This window comes from Piliocolobus tephrosceles, chromosome 21 (genome assembly GCF_002776525.5).
Source record: "Piliocolobus tephrosceles isolate RC106 chromosome 21, ASM277652v3, whole genome shotgun sequence".
NCBI classification, from domain to species: domain Eukaryota; kingdom Metazoa; phylum Chordata; class Mammalia; order Primates; family Cercopithecidae; genus Piliocolobus; species Piliocolobus tephrosceles.
Window position 1 is genome coordinate 35,897,019 of NC_045454.1, and position 20,650 is coordinate 35,917,668.

General features: G+C 60.7%; 3 protein-coding genes across 11 annotated transcripts; 2 read left to right on the plus strand and 1 right to left on the minus strand.

The window, feature by feature from the left end:
* Positions 1-419: 419 nt before the first annotated feature.
* Positions 420-7,701, minus strand: GTPBP3 (GTP binding protein 3, mitochondrial). 6 transcript variants are annotated; one of them, XM_023229799.2, is made up of 10 exons: positions 5,747-6,082; positions 5,073-5,183; positions 4,304-4,551; positions 4,104-4,190; positions 3,814-4,016; positions 3,530-3,602; positions 3,291-3,434; positions 2,964-3,129; positions 1,225-1,503; positions 420-1,045 (listed from the first exon to the last, which is right to left on the minus strand). In XM_023229799.2, exons 2-10 carry the CDS (start codon positions 5,114-5,116, stop codon positions 820-822), a joined length of 1,470 nt encoding a protein of 489 aa, XP_023085567.1. In that variant the 5' UTR covers positions 5,117-5,183; positions 5,747-6,082; the 3' UTR covers positions 420-819. The 6 variants fall into 6 exon arrangements, with proteins under 6 accessions (XP_023085567.1, XP_023085570.1, XP_023085565.1 ...); XM_023229802.3 differs by lacking the exons at positions 5,073-5,183; positions 5,747-6,082 and adding an exon at positions 7,059-7,701; XM_023229797.2 differs by having other exon boundaries at positions 1,225-1,440; positions 5,073-6,085.
* On the plus strand, positions 7,270-19,021 carry ANO8 (anoctamin 8). 4 transcript variants are annotated; one of them, XR_002735208.3, is made up of 18 exons: positions 7,326-7,616; positions 8,381-8,491; positions 8,623-8,755; positions 8,938-9,076; positions 9,151-9,247; positions 10,833-10,949; positions 11,030-11,157; positions 11,256-11,417; positions 11,739-11,891; positions 11,991-12,117; positions 12,228-12,283; positions 12,408-12,482; positions 13,259-14,080; positions 14,349-14,540; positions 14,660-14,791; positions 14,884-14,994; positions 16,862-18,185; positions 18,354-19,021. XR_002735208.3 is itself a non-coding variant. In XM_026456980.2 (17 exons), exons 1-17 carry the CDS (start codon positions 7,511-7,513, stop codon positions 17,543-17,545), a joined length of 3,345 nt encoding a protein of 1,114 aa, XP_026312765.1. In that variant the 5' UTR covers positions 7,270-7,510; the 3' UTR covers positions 17,546-19,021. The 4 variants fall into 4 exon arrangements, 3 of the variants coding, with proteins under 3 accessions (XP_026312765.1, XP_023085561.2, XP_023085562.2); XM_026456980.2 differs by having other exon boundaries at positions 7,270-7,616; positions 16,862-19,021; XM_023229793.3 differs by having other exon boundaries at positions 7,270-7,616; positions 11,739-11,819; positions 16,862-19,021.
* LOC113225282 (anoctamin-8-like) lies at positions 17,902-19,021 on the plus strand. Its single transcript, XM_026456981.1, has one exon. The coding sequence runs from the start codon at positions 18,428-18,430 to the stop codon at positions 18,719-18,721; it is 294 nt and encodes a 97-aa protein (XP_026312766.1). The 5' UTR covers positions 17,902-18,427; the 3' UTR covers positions 18,722-19,021.
* Positions 19,022-20,650: the final 1,629 nt, after the last annotated feature.

The window sequence follows — 20,650 nt, forward strand, 5'->3', positions numbered from 1 at the left end:
GGGCCAGTCGTGGTAGCTCATGCCTGTGATCCCAGTACTTTGGGAGGCTGAGGTGGGCAGATTACCTGAGGTCAAGGAGTTCAAGACCAGCCTGGTCAACATGGTGAAACCTCGTCTCTACTAAAAACTCAAAAATTAGCCGGCCGTGGTGGCCCGCACCTGTAGTCCCAGCTACTCAGGAGGCTGAGACAGGAGAATCACTTGAACCTGGGAGGCAGAGGTTGCAGTAAGCCGAGGTCGCACCACTGCACTTCAGCCTGGACGACAGAGTGAGTCTCTGTCTCAAAAAAACCAACAAACAAAATAAAAATAAAAAACAACAACAACACCAAAAACAAAAACTAGCCAGGCATGCTGGCACATGCCTGTAATATCAGCTACTCAGGAAGCTGAGGCAGGAGAATCGATTGAGTCTGGGAGGTGGAGGTTGCAGTGAGATGCACCACTGCATGCCAGGAAGGAAGGGAGGGAGGAAGGAAAACACTTCGGCACCTGAGTTTTTTTTACATTCCTTTGGTATTTGCAAAATAAATTAAAAACCATGAAACAAATATCCGGATATCCTCCTGTCTCCATCCCAACACGGAAGCCGCATGACCCAGCATCCAGCGTCCAACGGGACCTCCATTCAGCCCCATTCCAGGGCCTGAATATCCAGGGAGTCCCTGTAGAAGGCTCACTGCCTCTCAGCTGCGTTGCTTCACTGAGAATCAAGTTCTTTCCCAGGTGAAAGAGAATCCCGATTGGCCTAAACTCTTTCCAGATCCCCCGGGGCTCCTGGGGCTCCATGCAACTTGGGTGCGACTTCCCTGGATCCCGTCACTTGCCCACGCAGAAGTCCCGGAAGATGATATCCAGGATCTCCTCGGTACCCCCTCCACCTGTGAGCTGGGTCAGGTGACCCCGGGCCACCCGCAGCGCCTCTGCCGCCAGGGCCAGGTCTTTTGACTGCTTGTAGTGACCGAGGGCATCCAGGCAACCCTGGAGGTGGTGCTGGTGCCTTGCGCGGGTCAGGAGCGGGGAACCGGTGGACGGGTCCCCACACCTGGAAGAGACAAGAGACATGGTCCCTCCTAACCTTTTACAACCATCCCTTGAAGGGGAAATGGTTGTACCCATTTTGTAGGTACAGAAATTGAAGTTGAGGCACACGCCCAAAGCCAGTGGGCCAGCCCACACTTGAACTGTGGATCAGGGGAGGCTGGGAGTGGGAGGGGGGCTCACACTGCAGCTAGCTCCTTCCTCAGCGCCTCCAGGAGGCCGTCCAGACCCTCTCCCGTCAGACAGGACAGCAACAGGTGTGGGGGCAGGTCAGGACGCGGACCTGGGCCCTTCGGGGACAGCAGGTCCGACTTGTTCAGCACCAGGAGGAGGCGCTGGCTGCTGTCACTGGGGCTCTGGGCTCCCACAGAGGCTACGACGGTGGCCAGGAAGTTGCAACTGGAGGGAGAGGCCAGGTCAGAGGCGTCCAGCATGGCCAGAATGAGGTCCGCCTGCTCCAGCCTGGGGGAGCAAGGTCAACTGAGCGGGAGACCAGTTGAGCAATTGAAGAAGGCACTGGGTAGAGGGACAGTGAGAAGGGCCAGGCAGAGCACTGAGGGAGCTGTAAAGCTTGAGGTGGGGAGGGTAGGAGTAGAGTACCAGGGGACTGGCAGAGTGTTGGGGGTCCAAGCCGAGCACAAAGGGTGGGACAGAGCAAGAGGGGCGGGGCACAGTGCAAGGGGCAGGGCAGAGCAAGAGGAGCGGGACACGGTGCAGGGGGCAGGGCAGAACAAGAGGAGCGGGGCACGGTGCAGGAGGGGGGGGGCACAGCACAGGGGGTGAGGCAGGGCAGGGGGGGCGGGGCACAGCACGGGGGGGGGGGCAGAGCACGAGGGGCGGAGCACAGTGCAGGGGGAAGAGCAGAGCAAGAGGGGCAGGGCACAGCACAGGGGTTGGGGCTGAGAAAAAGGGGCCGGGTATAGCACTGGAGTGGGGCGACCATGAGTGGCGGGGCAGTGCAAGAAGGGCCAGACACACGACAGGGGACGAGGTAGAGCACGAGGGGCGGGGCAGAATGTAGGGGGTGGGCAGAGCACAGGGGATAGGGTAGACCACGAGGGGCAGAGCGGAGCGCCAGGGCGGGATAGAGCACGAGGGGGCGGGGCGGAACGTGAGGGCTAGGCGGAGCGCTTAGGGATGAGAAACGTGTCCGGAGGGCCGGGGGCAGGATTTAATCAGAACCAAATTACTGGCCCGGCACAGTGGCTAACGCCTGTAATCCCAGCACTTTGGGAGGCCAAGGCAAGTGGGTCACCTGATGTCAGGAGTTCGAGACCAGCCTGGTCAACATGGTGAAACCCCGTCTCTACTAAATATACAAAAAATTAGCCTGGCATTGTGGTGGGCGCCTCTAATCCCAGCTACTCGGGAGGCCGAGGCAGAAGAATCGCTTGAATCCAGGAGGCGGAGGTTGCAGTGAGCCGAGATCGTACCACTGCACACTCCAGCCTGGGCAACAAGAGCGAAACTCCGTCTCAAAAAAAAAAAAAAAAAACACAGGACAGGTGAGGTGGCTTACGCCTGTAATCCCAACACTTTGGGAGGCTGAGGCTCAGGAGTTAGAGACCAACTTGGCCAACATAGTGAAACCCCATCTCTACTAAAAATACAAAAAAATAGCTGGGCGTGGTCGCTCCCACCTGTAATCCCAGCTACTTGGGAGGCTGGAGAATTGCTTGAACCCGGAAGACAGAGCTTGCAGTGAGCTGAGATCGCGCCACTGCACTCCAGCCTGGGCAACAGAGCAAGACTCGGTCTCGGAAAAAAAAAGAAAAAAAAAAGAACCAAATCACTGAGACCCCTGCTTGAAAGGGCATAGCAGGTTCTCTGAGATTCAGGAAGAATGAAAAATAAATGCAACAGGGAGAAAAGGCAGAGAAAGGGCCCCGCGTTCCCCTCCCATCACCACCCTGTCCGCCCACCTTTCCCGGGCGCGCCGAACGCCCTCCTGCTCCACCAGCCCCACGCCCTCCCGCAACCCAGCCGTGTCGCTCAGCAGCACAGGAAATCCGGCCAGGTCGACGGGGGTCTCCAGGACGTCACGGGTGGTCCCTGGCTCCGGGGACACGATGGACACAGGTTTCCGACCTGGCGGAGGGTCAAAAGAAGAGGAAAGGGTGGAGACAAGGGAGCTCCTCCCCCAGGTTCTACCCGGAGTCTGGAGGGCGCTTTAGACCAGAACAATTCAATTACCCAGCTCCTGACCCCGCCCCTGGCACTAGGTCCCGCCTCCTCCCCCGCCCACTCACTGAGCAGGTTCACTAGGCTGCTCTTGCCGGCATTGGGGGGTCCAGTGACCACTACGTGCGCCCCTGAGCGGAGTCTCTGCCCGCGTCTGGCATCTCGTAGATGTGCACCCAGGGCCACCTCCAGTGCCCGTACTTCCATGTCCGCTGTGGGTGAGAGAAGGCAGGCAAAGAGAGACAGTGAGGGGAGCCTTTGAGGGCTGATAGAAGTGTCTTCCTCCCCCACCACTAGGTAGACCCACCTTGCTCCAGGACCCCCTCCTCCAGGTTGTCATCCTCGCCAAAATCGATATAGGCCTCCACGTGGGCCAAAGCCTGGCGGGACAGGGAGACCAGAGGTGGTGTGTGCACCCAGAAACCCACCTTCCCACACCCAATTTATCCAGCCCGACTTCAGGGGCCAGATTGGCGGCTCATAGGCCGGAAGATTTCACGCAGGGAACGGATGAGGGATTGATGGGGGTCTCATGCAAGGGTTGCACAGATGGGGTCTCTGAGAGACAGAATGGACAAATGGGGAACTTGCTTTGGTGAGGGTCTCGGCCCAGCCACAGCAGAGGTGGCCCAGCTCCCCGTCCAGCTGCCTGAGGGCCTGCCGCCGCTGCGCCTCGGTTTCTGCGTGGATAAGGTCCGCCAGCCCCTCCACTTCGGTCAGGTTCAGCTTCCCATTGGCAAAAGCCCGCCTGGTGAACTCGCCTGCCTCCGCAGGTCGAAGCCCTGGCACGCTGCCTGCAGGAAGGTCCCAGTCTGACGCCCCCTGGTCCCCACCCAGGCCCATCGGGAGGACCAACCCTCTCACTCAAGGCTGCAACTCACCCAAGGCCTGCAGGACGCCGCTCACCACTGCCGGGCCTCCGTGCACGTGGAACTCCACGCAGTCCTCACCGGTGAAACTCCGGGGACCTAATGTGGCAGAGAGCTGACAGTCAGAAGGACAGCACAGCCAGTGCAAACTCTTAGAAGGGGGAAACTGAGTCATGGGACCTACAGGAGGCTCGGAATCTGGGGACCCTCACCTGGGAACCAGAGCACCAGTGCGCGGTCCAGAGGCTCCCCGGAGCGGGGGTCGCTGAGGAGGCGCAGGCTGGCGTGGCGAGCAGGGGGCAGGTCTCGGGCTGCCGTGAGAATCCGGAGGGCGTGGCCGCTGGAGGGGCCGCTGGTCCGGATCACCGCGATGCCGCAGCGGCCTTGGCCAGAGCTTAGCGCGAAGATGGTGGCGCCGGAGCCGGGGGCTGGTGCGCCGCTGCTCCGGCGCGTGCACAGTCTGGAACCGGAGGGGAGGCGAATCAGCGCATCTGGGAGGCTCAGTCTCAGTGTCAAGTAAATCAAGGGCTTGATGATCGCGAGATACCCCAGGTGCGGGGGCTCTGCAGCTGGGGGATGCATAAATTGGATGTTCTGAAGGCCGAAGGGTGACCGGATTAGGGACTGTGAGGCCAGAAGGAGACCCAGATGTGGGCTCTGCGGCAAGGGGAATGGACGATTTAGGCACGGAAGAACGCGAATGATTGCTCTGCCGCAGGGAATTGGGCCACTAAAACCCTGGGAGTGGGTCTGAGGTCCAAGTAGCACCCCAAGCTGTCACACCCCTTCCCCTGTAGCCCCACCTGCGAGGCCCACGTGCCGCTTGGGCCGCCAGGGTCCAAAGCCCCCGCCACATGGATTTACAACCTGAGACCTCCCTGCCAGACCTGCCTGTGTGGCTTCAAGTCTGGGCAGGAGGCCCCGTCCACTCCGTGACGTGACTAGTAAAGTGCTCAACTATTCTCGACCATCATTGGGTACCTTAGGGTACGTCCCGCCCACCGTCTGAAGATCTTCGCTTCCATTGGCTGGTGCAAGGTAGAGAGGGAGGCGGGGGCTCTATGAAGGTGGGTGTAGCGAAATGTTGTTCCCCTGGCAACATGAGACCGAATTTTTAGGGTCCTAGCGCAGCGAGACTGACAATAGGAATAAGGAATGGAAGAAAGGACGGAGCGAGCTTGGCACAGGGCAGTGCAAATTACAGCGAGGGGAGGTTTTGAGTCCCGCATTTTCCGTCTGATCACTCCGCAGCCTTAGGCGTGGCAAGGACCTATGTGCGCTCAGTTTTTCAGTTCAAGAAAGGAGGGACTACACCTCTTTACGTTCAGGTTCAGACTGGAAACGCAGAGCATCCTCAGTGACCGGGAGGGATTAGTACTGAAGAACCCACGCCCTGGCCCAGGGAAAATCTTGCCCAAACTTCTGGAAAGAGTCCTACTTGCTTTTACCGGAACTCTCCAGATTCTCCCCCCTCCCTAGCGTTCCCTCCTGCCGTTCCTTTGGCTTCGGATGCCCTTCCTCATTTGACAAACTCATCCTCAAGGCCTAGCTCCAAGATCCCCTTCTCCGGGAAGTCTTGCTGGAACCCCCAGCACAGCCCACTCTCCACTGTGGACTTCCTTGGCTCTCTCTCTCTCTCTGGCCCAGGTCTGCACCTGCAGAGACAAGTGTCCGGTCAGCCTCTGCCTCCCCGAAAGCCAGAAAGGAGAGCATCGGAGATTGCGTTCAGGTTAACCCAGGACAGCAGTGAACCTCAGAATAAAGCGCTGATGGTGGAATTCCAGACACTGGCTGGGCGGGGTCTCCGGGAGCGCCTTCGCAGGGCAGATTCTCTGGTTCTGGATCAGAGCGGGCGGGCGGCGCACTTGCGTGTTAAGAAAAATCTGTCGGACAGAGTAGAGTTCTAATACCCTCTTACCTCACCCTGCTCAATATTTTTATTTACTTTATTATTTTATTTTATTTTTGAGACAGGGTCTCACTCTGTCGCCCAGGCTGGAGTGCAGTGGCGCCATCGCTGCTCTTGCAACCTCCAACTTTTGGGCTCGGGGGATCCGCCCGCCTCAGCCTCCTGAATAGCTGGGACGACAGACGCGAGCCACCACGCCCGGCTAATTTTTTGAGTGTTTTTTTTTTTTTTTTTTTTTTTTTGGCGGGGACGGGGATGTCACTTTGTTGCCCAGGCTTTGTTTTTCTGTTTTTGTTTTTGTTTTTGGGGGTTTTTTTAAGACGCAGTCTCGCTCTGTCGCCCAGGCTGGAGTATAGTGACACGATCTCGACTCACTGCAACCTCCGCCTCCCAGGTTGAAGCGATTCTCCTGCCTCAGCCTCCCGAGTAGCTGGGATTACAGGTGTGCCCCGCCCGGCCAACCTTTTTTTTTGGGGGGGGGGTGGGGGACGGAATCTCGCTCTATCGCCCAGGTTGGAGTGCAGTGGCGGGTTCTCGACTCACTGCAAGCTCCGCCTCTCGGGTTCCCGCCATTCTCCTGCCTCAGCCTCCCGAGTAGCTGGGACTACAGGCGCCCGCCACCACGCCCGGCTAATTTTTTTGTATTTTTAGTACAGACGGGGTTTCACCATGTTAGACAGGATGGTCTCGATCTCCCGACCTCGTGATCCACCCGCCTCGGCCTCCCAAAGTGCTGGGAGTACAGGCGTGAGCCATCGCGCCCGGCACATTTATTCTTTTCTCTGAAATTTACATTTAACTAGGCGGACTGTATTTTTTTTCGCTAAACTTGACAACTCTATGGGATCCTCTCCGACGTTACATCCTGAAGGGACTCGGTGTTAACTGGACGAAGAGTGCATGAGGAGTATTCTAGGCAGCTAAATGGTGCTAAAGTTCCTAAGCAGGTCTTGCTGTAATTATCTATCACAGCCCTACTAGGGTGGTTGAAATTATTGTCACCAGGAATCTTCCCCAACCAGGCCCGCCCCTCCCACGTCCTCCCTTAGTCAGATTACGCCCATCTCACATTCCAAACCGGGTCTCCAGGGTCTGGAGTTTGCAAATGGAGAAACTGAGGCTCCAAGGCGGGGACCAGAAGAAAGCATAGGTGGAGACAAGTTGGAGAATGCACCATCAGTGCGGGCGGGAACCAGCAGTAGAGAGCGAGGTGGGCGGGCGAGAAGAAAACCCAGAAAACAACACGGGCGGAGACGCGAACCAAAGAGCTAGGCGGGCGAACTCAGCTGAGAACCCGAGAGTGACGTGCACCGGGCCGGGAAGAAGAATCGAGGTTCGGCTCGGGCGGGGACGAGAAGCAGCGCTCGGGCGAGCGAAGACGGCGGCCGGCGCGGGCGGGCGCGGCCTTTGTCTCCTCCTCCCGCGCGCTCGGCAGCGGCACCGGCCCCATGAGCCCGCGGCCCCCCGGCGCCCGGGCCTTCCGTAGCCCCTGACCTGACCTGTCCTCGCCATGGCCGAGGCCGCCTCCAGCGCCGGGGGCACATCCCTGGAGGGCGAGCGTGGCAAGAGGCCCCCGCCGGAGGGCGAGCCTGCAGCCCCGGCGTCCGGAGTTCTGGGTATGTGTGCGGCGGCTGGACCAGACTGGGTTGCAGGTGCCTGGGGAGCCCGCGTCAACTGCACGGGGAGGAGGATCGGGGTCAAACGTAACCTGGCGTGGTGTCTGGACTAGGGGCCGGCTCCTCCCGGCACTGCGGTTGCGGCCCGGCGGGTGGGGCTGGGACGGTGCTTCGGGCTGGGGTCTCAGCGCGGAGACCAGGACACGCCCCTCCAAGAGCCCCAGGCTTGGGCTGAGCCCTGCCACCCCCGGGCTGCGGGATCGCGGCGGGCCAGGGATGCGCTTGAGAGAGACTCTCCGGGAAGAATACAGAATCATACGGTCCTGGGTTCAAATCCCAGCTCGACTGTGTGACCTTGGGCGCATGACTTAAACGCTGTGGGCCTCAGTTTCCTCACCTGTGAAATGGGGGTAAGAACCGCACCCAGTTCCTGGGGCTGCTGCAAGGACGGCGCTGTCACAATGTGGTGAAGCGCTCAGGGCTGCTAGTGAGCGCCCCATCGATTGTGGTTTTGGAGGCGGAGCTGGGCCTCAAGAATGAGTAAGATTTGTAAGGGAGGATCTGGGGGGATGGGCATTTCTGGAGGAAGGCCTGGCTGGTGCAAGGACGTGGAGGGAGGAAAATAAGCCAAGCCCAGAGCTCCTGGGGCCTTGAATGCCAGGCGGAGTGGTGAGGAGCCCTGGCAGGGGCCGGAGGGGCCAAGACTGGAGGCTGGGTTCGGAACCCAGAGTGGCCTGACCTGGGCCTGCTACGCTGCCCCTCAGATAAGCTTTTCGGGAAGCGGCTCCTGCAAGCGGGTCGCTACCTGGTGTCCCACAAGGCTTGGATGAAGACAGTGCCTACAGAGAACTGCGACGTGCTGATGACCTTCCCAGGTACCCACGCCTGCCCTCCCGCCCAGTGCCCAGATGCGGCTCTCCTGAGCTCGGCTTCCCAGAGCGGGAATATGTAGGAGGCCTTGGGCCCCCTCGTGGCAAGAGCCATCGGTCCCTGTGCCCCTTGGCAGACACGACCGATGACCACACGCTGCTATGGCTGCTGAACCACATCCGCGTGGGCATCCCCGAGCTCATCGTGCAAGTCCGCCACCACCGCCACACGCGTGCCTACGCCTTCTTTGTCACCGCCACGTATGAGAGGCGAGTCCCCTGTCCCTGGCCTCTCGCTGAGCCTGCCACCCGGCTCCCCGCTCTACCAAGTGCCAACCATGCTATCCAGCTGCCCTGCGTTTGTCCCAAAGGCTGCCAGGTGCACCATCCTCAGCCCCAGGATGGTGGGCCTGGGCCTCCCTGTGAGCCCACCTCCTCCACCTTGTTCACAGCCTACTCCGAGGGGCCGACGAGCTGGGTCTGCGCAAGGCAGTGAAGGCCGAGTTTGGCGGGGGCACCCGCGGCTTCTCCTGCGAGGAGGACTTTATCTATGAGAATGTGGAGAGCGAGCTGCGCTTCTTCACTTCCCAGGTGAGGCCGGCTCTGGGCCCCCGCATGCATCCTGTGCCAATGAGTTCCCTGAGCTCACGCCCTCTTCCTCGCAGGAACGCCAGAGCATCATCCGCTTCTGGCTGCAGAATTTGCGTGCCAAGCAGGGAGAGGCGCTCCACAACGTGCGCTTCCTGGAGGACCAGCCAATCAGTGAGCAGGGCGGGGCCAACACCAATCACAGGCAGAGAGTTGGGTGGAGCTCTTCAAAGACAGCTCATCGGAGCAGGAGGGCGGGGCCTAGTCCAACCAGTCAGGGGTTGGCAAAGAGTGAAGTACCCAATAAGTTAAAGGGGCGTGGCCTTAGCAAAAGGGTGGCGCTTATCTCCTGAGTTGGGTGGAGCTCTGAGAGGACAGCTTATGGCAGGAGGGCGGGGCTTATGTCCAACCAGTTAGGGGTTGGCAAAGAGTTGGGAAACCAAGGAGCTGAGGGGGCGTGGCTTTAGCCAAAGTATGGGGCTTATTTCTGGGACTGGGGTCCAGGAGGCCCTTTCTAGATCTGGGATAAGGTGGAGGCAGGGACCATGGACAGCACTCCACCTATAGAGTGGTATGACTCTGGGCGTTGGACTCCCCTCCAGGAAACTAGCCACCCAAGTTCACCTTCCAACAGCAACTTTTTACCATTCCTCAGACGTTCGGGTTCACAAACTGAGCTTTATTTAAAACATGGGAACAGGCGCAGTGGCTCCCAGTACTTTGGGAAGTCGAGGCGGTAGCATCACTTGAGCCCAGGAGTTCGAGTTAGCAGTGAGCCATGGTAGCGCCACTGCACTCTGTCCAGCCTGGGTGACAGAGCGAGACCCTGTCTCAAAATAAGCAAATAAATACATAAATAAAGAAAAAGATAAGACCGAGCGTGGTGGCTGATGCCTGTAATCCCAGCACGTTGGGAGGCTGAGGCGGGCGTGTCAGGAGGTCAGGAAATCCAGACCATCCTGGCCAATATGGTGAAACCCCCGTCTGTATTAAAAATACAAAAATTAGCCGAGGTTGGTGGCGCGCTCCTGTAGCCCCAGCTACTCGGGAGACTGAGGCAGGAGAATCGTTTGAACCTGGGAGGCGGAGGTTGCAGTGAGCCGAGATGGCACCACTGCAGTCCAGCCTGGTGACGCAGTGAGACCCCGTCTCAAAAAAAAAAAAAAAAAAAAAAAAAGCCGGGTGCGGTGGCTCACACCTGTAATCCCAGCACTTTGAGAGGCCAAGGCGGGTGGATCACTTGAGGTCAGGAATTTGAAACCAGCCTGACCAACGTGGTGAAACCCCGTCTCTACTAAAATATAAAAATTAGCCGGGCGTGGTAGTGGGTGCCTGTGATCCCAGTTACTCGGGAGGCTGAGGCACGAGAATCACTTGAATGCGGGAGGCAGAGGTTGCAGTGAGTCTGAGGCACGAGAATCGCTTGAATGCGGGAGGCAGAGGTTACAGTGAGCGGAGATCGCGCCACTGCACTCCAGCCTCTGTGATAGAGCGCGACTGTCTCAAAACAAAGCAAAACAAAACAAAAAACGTGGTTCCTCACTCTCCCGGTTCCTTTGCACCCTCCCTGCCTGCCCCTACACCTACAATTTCTGAAGGAGAATCAGATCTTCTATCCATCTAGAACTCTTCCCCTAGAAAGAGCTCTAGAGGTTTAAGAGCGGGCAAAAAACTGTGACTTGGGTTTCAGACAAAAGGGAGCTAGCCAGGCTAGGCATAGGTGGAGGTGCAGGGATCACCTGTGCTCCTCCTTCCACAGTCCCTGAGCTGGCAGCACGTGGGATCATCCAGCAAGTGTTCCCTGTCCATGAGCAGCGTATTCTGAACCGCCTCATGAAGTCATGGGTGCAGGCCGTGTGTGAAAACCAGCCTCTAGGTGCTGCCTGGGCTGGGGGGTGGGAGGGGAGTCCCAGCAGACAGGCAGGGGGTGACTGAGACCCACTTATCCCCTGGCAGATGACATCTGTGATTACTTTGGTGTGAAAATTGCTATGTACTTCGCCTGGCTGGGCTTCTACACGTCGGCTATGGTATACCCAGCCGTCTTCGGGTCTGTCCTGTATACATTCACAGAGGCTGATCAGGTACTGGGCAGGGACCCGGCAAGGTCTGGGGGATTCAGAGGCGCTCTCCTTTCTGGACTGGCACAAACAATGACTCAACTCTTCTCTGCCACTCACAGACAAGCCGAGATGTTTCCTGCGTGGTCTTTGCCCTCTTCAATGTGATCTGGTCAACGCTGTTCCTAGAGGAGTGGAAGCGGAGAGGGGCTGAGCTGGCATACAAGTGGGGGACGCTGGATTCACCTGGGGAAGCTGTGGAGGAGCCACGCCCCCAGTTCAGGGTTAGTTGGGGGCTGAGTCCAGGGTCTTGGAGACAGGGCAAAGGTAAATGGTGGGGGGCACTTCAGGAGCAAAGGCAGAGAGGTGTGAATAGGATTTTTCCATCAAAGAGCGTATGCCAAACCGAGGCGGGCTCTGTGTGCTCCCCAGGGGGAGGGGTGGAAGTTGGATTTGAGGGACTGGGAACAGTGCCCTAGGTGGGTGACTGAGAGGGTCACCTCCACATGATGGAGGGAAATTGAGTTCCAAGGATAGGGAGGGGTGCGTGAGGCAGAGGTGGCCCCTCTAATCTCATGCTGGGCCCGGCCCTTGCCCACCATCAGGGCGTGCGACGCATCAGCCCCATCACGCGGGCCGAGGAGTTCTACTACCCGCCCTGGAAGCGGCTGCTCTTCCAGCTGCTTGTGAGCCTCCCCCTGTGCCTGGCGTGCCTCCTCTGTGTCTTCTTGCTCATGCTTGGCTGCTTCCAGCTGCAGGTGACCCCTGTACCCCCACCTGCCCTGTCCTTGGTGCCCAGCTCCACCTTGGGCTGAGCCCTGCAGCTGGGATGAGCACAGAATCCCCTTCTCCCGCAGGAGCTGGTGCTGAGCGTGAAGGGGTTGCCCCGTCTCGCCCGATTCCTGCCTAAGGTCATGCTGGCCCTGATTGTCAGTGTGAGTGCCGAGGGCTACAAGAAGCTAGCCATCTGGCTCAATGACATGGGTACGCCCTGCCAGGGGGTCTCGGGGAGGAAGGTCTCCACTGCCCCTTGGGATCCTTGCCACCCTTGGGGGTACGGCGGCTGCCCGCTCACTCTTCCCCTCGGCCCCTAGAAAATTACCGGCTGGAGAGCGCCTATGAGAAGCACCTCATCATCAAAGTTGTCCTGGTGAGTCACCATCATCGGGCAGGGGGACAGCAGGGAAGCTGTGGGGTCTGTATGGGGGCACAAGGAAGGCTCCAAGGAGTGGGGTGGGGGTGCAGGGTGACCACCGCCTGCCTCCTTCCTGCAGTTCCAGTTTGTCAACTCGTACCTGAGCCTCTTCTACATCGGTTTCTACCTCAAGGACATGGAGCGCTTGAAAGAGGTGAGACCCCCTGCCCCAGCGGCAGTCCCCCCTGCTCCCATGGCGGCCAGCGAGGGGCCAGACCTGGCACAAGGGGTCCAAGGGCTCTCCAGCCCCTCCCTCCCCTCCTCCATCCTTCTCTCCTGTCTGTGCGTTCGTTGTCCGTCGTCTGTGCGTCCTCTCTCTGCCTGTCGTCCCCCCATCTGTCCGTCCATCTGTCCGTCGGTCCCTTCACAGCTCCTGCTCGTCCTGTCCCTGTCCCAGAGCCTCGAGCGGCAGCTGCGGGCGGTGCTGGTCCCGCTCGCGGCCCTGCGGTTCCGCCTGCTCCTCCTCTCCCTCCGGGGCCTCCTGCTCGCGGCCCGGGCCAAAGTACGGGCAGGTGGCGAGCCCGTGGGGCCTCGCCGGGGTGGGCAGCGTGGCTGTGCTGGGGGCCTGGTGCGCCGAGCTGAGGGCGCATGCGCGAAGGCAATCTGGGGGTGGCGGGGAGGCCAGCAAGCAGGTGCAGGCGGCTGGGGGCGCACACGGCCGAGTGCACTGGCCGAGCCCGCGGTGGGGTGGAGACGCGCTGGGCCTGCCCGGGAGGTCGGCGAGGAGCGCTGCGCCTGCCAGGCTGTAGTTTGTGGCTGAGCGCTGGGGGCCTCGCGTCCAGGCGCGTCCAAAGCAACGGAGTTAGGAACTGGATTCGGCGTGTGTCTGGGCACGGTGCTCTGGCGGGGCGCCCAGGGAGGGTGAGTCCCCCGATCCCGGCGCCCCGCTTGCCCCCCACGTGCCTCTCTCCTTCCCCTTCCTGCCCCCAGATGCTGGCCACGCTGCTGATCACCCGCCAGTTCCTCCAGAACGTGCGCGAGGTCCTGCAGCCGCACCTGTACCGGCGCCTGGGCCGCGGCGAGCTCGGCCTGCGGGCCGTCTGGGAACTGGCCCGAGCCCTGCTTGGCCTCCTGAGCCTCCGGCGCCCTGCGCCCCGCCGCCTAGAACCCCAGGCGGATGAGGGCGGGGACGGCGGCAGCGGGGGCGGGGGCCGCAGGTGCCTCAGCGGGGGCTGCGGGGCACCGGAGGAGGAGGAGGAGGCGGCGCCGGTGGAGCGGCTGCGGGCGGGGGAAGGCGGGGAGGAGGGGGACGGGCCTCCAGGGGGCAAGGAGGAGGACGAGGACGACGACGAGGAGGAGGACGAGGAGGAAGAGGAGGACGAGGAGGAGGGCGAGGAAGGGGGCCTCCTGGACTGCGGGCTCCGGCTGAAGAAGGTCAGCTTCGCTGAGCGCGGCGCGGGGCGGCGTCGGCCCGGCCCAAGCCCGGAGGCCCTCCTGGAGGAGGGGAGCCCCACCATGGTGGAGAAGGGGCTAGAGCCGGGAGTGTTCACTCTGGCCGAGGAGGACGACGAGGCGGAGGGTGCTCCCGGCAGCCCTGAACGGGAGCCCCCGGCCATCCTGCTCCGCCGGGCCGGGGGCGAGGGCCGAGACCAGGGGCCCGACGGGGGCCTGGACCCGGAGCCCGGCTCCAACAGCGATTCGACCCGTAGGCAGAGACGGCAGAACCGGTCGTCTTGGATTGACCCGCCCGAGGAGGAACATTCGCCCCAGCTCACCCAGGCGGAGCTGGAGAGCTGTATGAAGAAGTACGAGGTGAGGAGGGGGCGGGGCCTCGCAGGGGGCTGTTCGCACCATCCGAGGGTGAAGGCAGTTGGGGTGGGAGGGAGTGGTGATAACAGGGCCCTTGATGCTGAGATGCTACAGGAGAGGAAGGCCTAGCCAGATAGAGGAAGCCTCTGGACTGGCCGAGGATGGGGACAGGCTCTGGGTCCATGTGGGATCATCTGAGGGAGGCGGGCTCAATGGGAGAAAGACTGTCCGAGGGAAGAGGCTTCCAGGTCTGAGGCCCGCCCACTCGCAGGACACGTTCCAGGACTACCAGGAGATGTTCGTGCAGTTCGGCTACGTAGTGCTCTTCTCATCCGCCTTCCCCCTGGCGGCGCTGTGCGCCCTGGTCAACAACCTCATTGAGATCCGCAGCGACGCCTTCAAGCTGTGCACCGGGCTGCAGCGGCCCTTCGGCCAGCGCGTGGAGAGCATCGGCCAGTGGCAGGTGGGGGGAAGCCAAGAGCTCCGAGCTGAGGCCCAGATGGAGCCCAGGTGCAGCTGGGAGGAGCCTGGGGTCTGGGGAGGCCGACTGGACCCCGCCTGAGCCCTCCTGCCACCCTGCAGAAGGTGATGGAGGCCATGGGTGTCCTAGCGATTGTGGTCAACTGCTACTTGATCGGCCAGTGCGGGCAGCTGCAGCGCCTCTTCCCCTGGCTGAGCCCGGAGGCAGCCATCGTGTCCGTGGTGGTGCTCGAGGTGGGGTCGGCCACAGGGGCAGGGGCAGCTGGGAGGCGGGAGGGCGGCCCCAGCGTCTGCAGCCTGCAGCCTCCTCTCTGCCACCCCTGCAGCACTTCGCTCTGCTCCTCAAGTACCTCATCCACGTGGCCATCCCCGATATCCCGGGCTGGGTGGCTGAGGAAATGGCCAAGCTGGAGTACCAGCGCCGCGAGGCCTTTAAGGTAGGGGGGGCCAGGCTGGGCTCGGTTTTCTCACTGGTGGGGCTGCTGGTGGATCTCTGATCTTGATGACCAAGATCAGATGGTGCCTCTGCATTGGTGAGGGCAAATGCAGAGACTGCACAGAGTTGGGTGTAATAATTCTTGCTCCCTGGCTGGGTGCAGTGGCTCACTCCTATAATCGCAGCACTTTGGGAGACCAAGGTGGGAGGATCGCTTGAGCCCAGGAGTTTGAGGCGCAGGGAGCCATGATCGTGCCACTGCACTCCAGCCTAGATGATGGAGCAAGACCCTATCTCTAAAAAGAGTAATAATAAGCAATAATAACTAGTGCTCACAACAGCTCAAGTCGTTTCTGGAATTCTGGTGGCATCCAGCACCAGGCTGGCCCTTCAGAACCTTCAGTCATCCACCAGCTTGCCCAGTTGCATCCTGTTAGGGGGCCAGGGACACAGCGGAGGCTTCCTAGAAGCCCAGCTTCTTCGGCATTCCTCAGAAAGCTACAGAATGGGCCAAGGAGCTCCCCAGTGCCTGCACAGGGAACATTCCTCGAGAATGACAATGTCCTGTGTCTGCACTGTCCCTGCAGCCTTTAGCTACAGGTGATGAGTGAGCACGCTGAAGTGGGACTGCTGCGACAAAGAAACTCAATTTTTATTTTATTGAACATGAATGCATTTAAGTTTACATTGACAGAGCCTCGCGTGGCTACCTGGGTATAGTCTGCTGCAGCCACGGTCCTTTTTTTTCTTTTTTTGAGACAGAATCTCTTTCACTCTGTCATCCAGGCTGGAGCATAGTGGCACAATCTCGGCTCACCACAACCTCCACCTCCCAGGTTCAAGCAATTCTCGTGCCTCCCAAATAGCTGGGATTACAGACATGTGCCACCACGCCCAGCTAATTTTTGTATTTTTAATAGAGATGGGGTTTCACCATGTTGGTTAGGCTGGTCTCCAATTCCTGACCTCACGCAATCTGCCCACCTCCCAAGGTGCTGGGATTATAGGTGTGAGCCACTGCGCCCAGCCTGCAGCCACGGTTCTGTCTCTTGCCTGTTCTCTGGGAAGCAGGGGATCAGTTGAGGCTCAAGATGGGTTTCCACTTTACCAATTCCTAAGACGCTGTCTGGCACACAGCCGGGGACACAGTTGATGGCCAGTGAATGTTTGTTTTCTTTTCAGTTCCCAGAAAGTACCGGCATGGGTCCAGGGAGTCATTCAGTTGCACCCAATAAGCCTCGGAATCTCTCTCCAGTTCCCCAGAGAATCTCAGTGTGGGCCCAGAGATGCAGTTGGCACGCAATAAGCTTTGTTTTTTTTTCTTTTTTTGAGACAGAGTCTCGCTTTGTCCCCAGGCTGGAGTGCAATGGCACGATCTCAGTTCACTGCAACCTCTGTCTCCTGGGTTCAAGCGATTCCCCTGCCTCAGTATTCCGAGTAGCTGGGATTACAGGCATGCACAACCATGCTGTTAATTTTTATATTTCTGGTTAGAGACGGGGTTTTGCCATGTTGGCCAGGCTGGTCTCGAACTCCTGGCCTCAAGTGATCTGCCCACCTTGGCCTCCCAAAGTGCTGGGATTACAGGCGTGAGCCACTGCGCCTGGCCCCAATAAGCATTTAAGCCTCCCTGACTTCCACAGAGAGGCCCATCGTGTACCTGGGAATGCAGTTGGCACGCAATAAGTGATTGGATCTCTCCCACTTCTGCAGGAAGCCCCCATTGTGGGTGCAGGGATACAGTTGGAACCTAATAAGCATTTAAGTCACCCCCACTTTTGCAGAGAGCCCTGGCGTGCACCAGCCTCGGCTGGCACCTGCTAATACCCTTTCTTCTTAGTCCTGTAACGGCTTGGCTCTACCTGCAGAGACACGAGCGCCAGGCCCAGCATCGCTACCAGCAGCAGCAGCGCAGGCGGCGGGAGGAGGAGGAGCGACAGCGCCATGCAGAGCACCATGCCCGGCGGGAGCATGATTCTGGTGGCCGGGAGGAGGCGAGGGCTGAGGGCTCTGGGCTGGACCCCGCCACCTCCTCCGAGAAGGCCTCTGCCAAGGCCAAGGGCAGCACTGCGGGTGGCCATGGGCCTGAGCGGCCCAAACGCCCAGGGTCCCTGCTGGCACCCAACAACGTCATGAAGTTGAAGCAGATCATCCCACTGCAGGGCAAATTCCTCTCATCGGGGGCCACATCCTCACTGGCCGCTGCAGGGGCCGGAGCCACCGCCCGGCCTCCCCCTGCCCAGTCACCCACCGGCAGCGACACCCGCCTGCCCGCCTTTCTCAGCTTCAAGTTCCTCAAGTCACCCGAGACCCGGCGGGACTCTGAGCGCAGCCACTCGCCGCCCAAAGCCTTCCACGCCGGCAAGCTCTTCCCCTTTGGTGGCACCCGGGCTGAGCCTGGGTCCAACGGGGCGGGCGGGCAGGCCCGACCAGATGGGACCCCCAGCGGTGGCGGCAGCCGGGTTCAGAGGAGTGGGCTGGTGGACGAGGCCATGGCTGAGGAGCTGGAAGCCTCCCGGCCCGAAGAGGAAGGCTCAGGTCACAAGCTTTAACTCGGGGGTGGGGACGCCGGGCCGGCTTTGGGGGTAGGGTAGGGTGGCCAGGCCTGGGGAGAGGGGCTGAAGGGGACAGAGGAGGCCCGGTCTTGGGTCCTGGCAGGGACCTGGGTCAGTGGTACATGCAGCCTCTCAGTTAAAGCCTGCTTCGTATCTCCAGGGCCTTTGTTAGCCTAGAGCCCCGTGCCTGACCCTCCCCAGGGAGGGATGCCAAAGCCGACCGCACCCAGGGACCCCCCACCATGCTCCCCTGCCAGGAGAGATGAGGGAGGCCCGCTTCCCATCCAGCCCACCCTTCTGCTCCAGCTCACTCTGGGGGGGACTTGACCCCCCCCAGGCCTCTATGCAAATCCACACCCTGCAGCCCAGCTGTTCAGGAAGGACTTCCTCGGAGGTGGGGCTGGGGCTGCCCACCCAGGGAGCTCCCACATGTGCTGAGCAGAGGTGCAGGCCTCACCCCTACCCTCCCACCTCCGCCACCTCCCTTGCCCCAATCCCAGCCTGGGCTCTAGCAACCCCCTCCCCAGGGAGCCCAACAGGTGGCAGCTGCAGCACAAGGGCCATAGGTCAGAAGCCAGAGGGACTTCCTCAAACTGTCCTCCCCCTGTGACCAGGAGGGGCCGTGCCCAGAGGCAGGGTATGCATCGGAAGCCGCCCAGGGGGCCGCCCCACCTCAGTCTCTGATCAGAAGCAATAAGGCCTTTATGTGCCTGGAAGCCCGGGAGGGAGTGTGGGCAGGGTTGCCAGCCCGGCGGGGTCCAGCGGGGGCGGCATCCCCCCGGAACGGCCCCTCTCGCCTCCGCAGGGACAGCGCTGGCCCCCGTGGGCGCCCCTGCCCTCCGCACCCGCCGCAGCCGGAGCCCCGCACCGCCGCCGCCAATGCCGCTGCCCCGGCCCCTGACACCGCCCGCCGGCTGCTGGCAGTGGGACGGGCCCTGGGGCTGCGGGGGTGAGGGTGCCATCCCCCGCCAGGCCCTGGCTGCTGCCGAGTGCCCGCCCTGTGCCATGGCCGGGGCCCCACCCGCCCCCCAGCCTCTGCCGGGGGACGCCAGCTTTTACAGCCTCCCGCCCCCACCGCTGCCGCCCACCTCGGAGCCCCTCGAGACCCCGGCGCCCTCCCCTAGCCCCAGCCCCAGCCCCCAGGCCGTGTGCTGGCCCAGCGGCTGGCATTAGCTCTGCCCGCCCTGCCTTCTCTTCTCATATGCAATATCCGTCATTCACAGGGGCGGCCGGTCCCCAAAATGCAAGACGCCTTCAGCCCCCAACGGACCCCAGCATTGGCCGGCGCCCCACATCTGCCGTTTTCCTTTCCAAATGAAAGGAAACCCATAAAACCAACAGAAAACACACACACACACACACACACACACACACACACAGAATAGGCGATTATTTATTTGTTTTTAATTTATTTTGTCATATTTTTGTAAAACGGCAGAAATGCAATAAAAACTATATTTCAACAGCGCCCGAGGTCAGAGCAGTGGAAAAGGGAGTGGGGGTGGGGGTGTCTGGGTGGCTGGGGCCTGGATTGGGCACCCCCTCCCCCCATCCTGGTACAGGCTGGCTTGACCCTTGGGGGCCTCCTCCCAAAAACTGGGTCTCCGCCACAGATGGAAAACTCCAGGCTGTGCCGCCTCTGAGACGGCCCAGATTTGGAGGCCAACTTCAGCCCTGGCTTCAGCCACTAGACAAAGGAAGGAATCTCTAAGTGCTGAAAAGAGGCGGCAATGTGTGCACAGGCCCCAGTCCTGAGTAAGACTCCTTCTCAATGAGGACAGAGTGGTGGTTTGCAAGACGCGCCCCCTTCTGGCACACCCACCTCCTGGAACATTGTCTGGGGAGCCAGAGACAGTGGGAAGAGCTTGTGGCATGAACATCGGAAGGCACCTGGCACCTGAGCCTCCTGCAGTCCCCGAGTTGCGATGCTGAGAGAATGGCACATTTAGGTATCCCCAGGACACGGAGTGGCATTGGGATGCAGCAGGGATGTCCCACTGTGGGACGGACATCAGACCCAAGTCACTGGGACTCTGTTGTATGACTCAGGAACAGGAATGTGGCCTCTCAGACCCTCAGGTTTGTCAGGAAGAAGAGGAAAAATGTGTACACATCCAAAGGCTTAAGGCTCAGAGACCAACGTGGCCATGCAGGAGGGCTGGGTCAGAGGGCCTGGCTGGGGCCAGTGTGAGCAAGGGGCCCTTCAAGAGGCTGTGGAGAAGTCAGAGTTCACTGGAGGCAGGAGAACAGCTTGTGCAAAGGCGGAGAAGGTGGAGGCAGTTTGGGGGAACAGTGGGGTACGGAGCACCCCAAAGGCAGGAGGGGTAGGCAGAGGCTGGCTCAGGGGCCCGGCGTCCTCCCACAGGCAGTGGGAGTCACACAGGGTGTGTATGCCAGGTGGGGCATGTCCCGACAGATCCAGCGGTTCTAGGGGAGGCCACAGGGAGGCGAGCTGGGACACAGCCCTGAGACCCCATTGGAGGGAGCTGAGGCAGGGGAGGGGAAGGAGGTGCCTGCCCAGCAGCCCTGCAGACCCATGGGCAGACAGCACAGTCAAGAGAGCCCCCAGCCACTCAAAGCAGAAACTGGGGGCCAGAGAGGTCTAGATAGGCCTAGGGGAAGGGCGGGGGTGCCCCCTGCTCCCACTCTGGCCCCTGGCCTTGGAAGCTGAAGTCCCACCATCTCAGTCATTCACAGACGGACACCGCAGGCCTGCCCAGGTCACATCAACCCTGGGGACTGGGACTCCCCAGCTGGGCTGGGAGCCTCCAGGGCATTCAGCCCAACGCGGCACTACTGACCGCGGTCAACTGTGTATTTCCTGACCACCTGCCCTGTGACCACACGGACCCTACAGCACCATCCCTGTGGTGCAGACACTTCCGAGAGCTGGGAGACACAGCTGGGTGGCCGTGCTATGCCTGGGTCGGGTCAGCCACTCCTTGTGTAGGATGGGAGCCCACCCTGACACTGTCCGTCCTTGGGAGAGATGGGCTGCCCAGGCCCGAGGGTCTATCTGGGGCAGGCGGACCCTCCATAGCCCAGAGTCTCTGCTAGCTCTGTGGCCCAACCCCACACCATCCCAACGCCCTCAGACTCAGC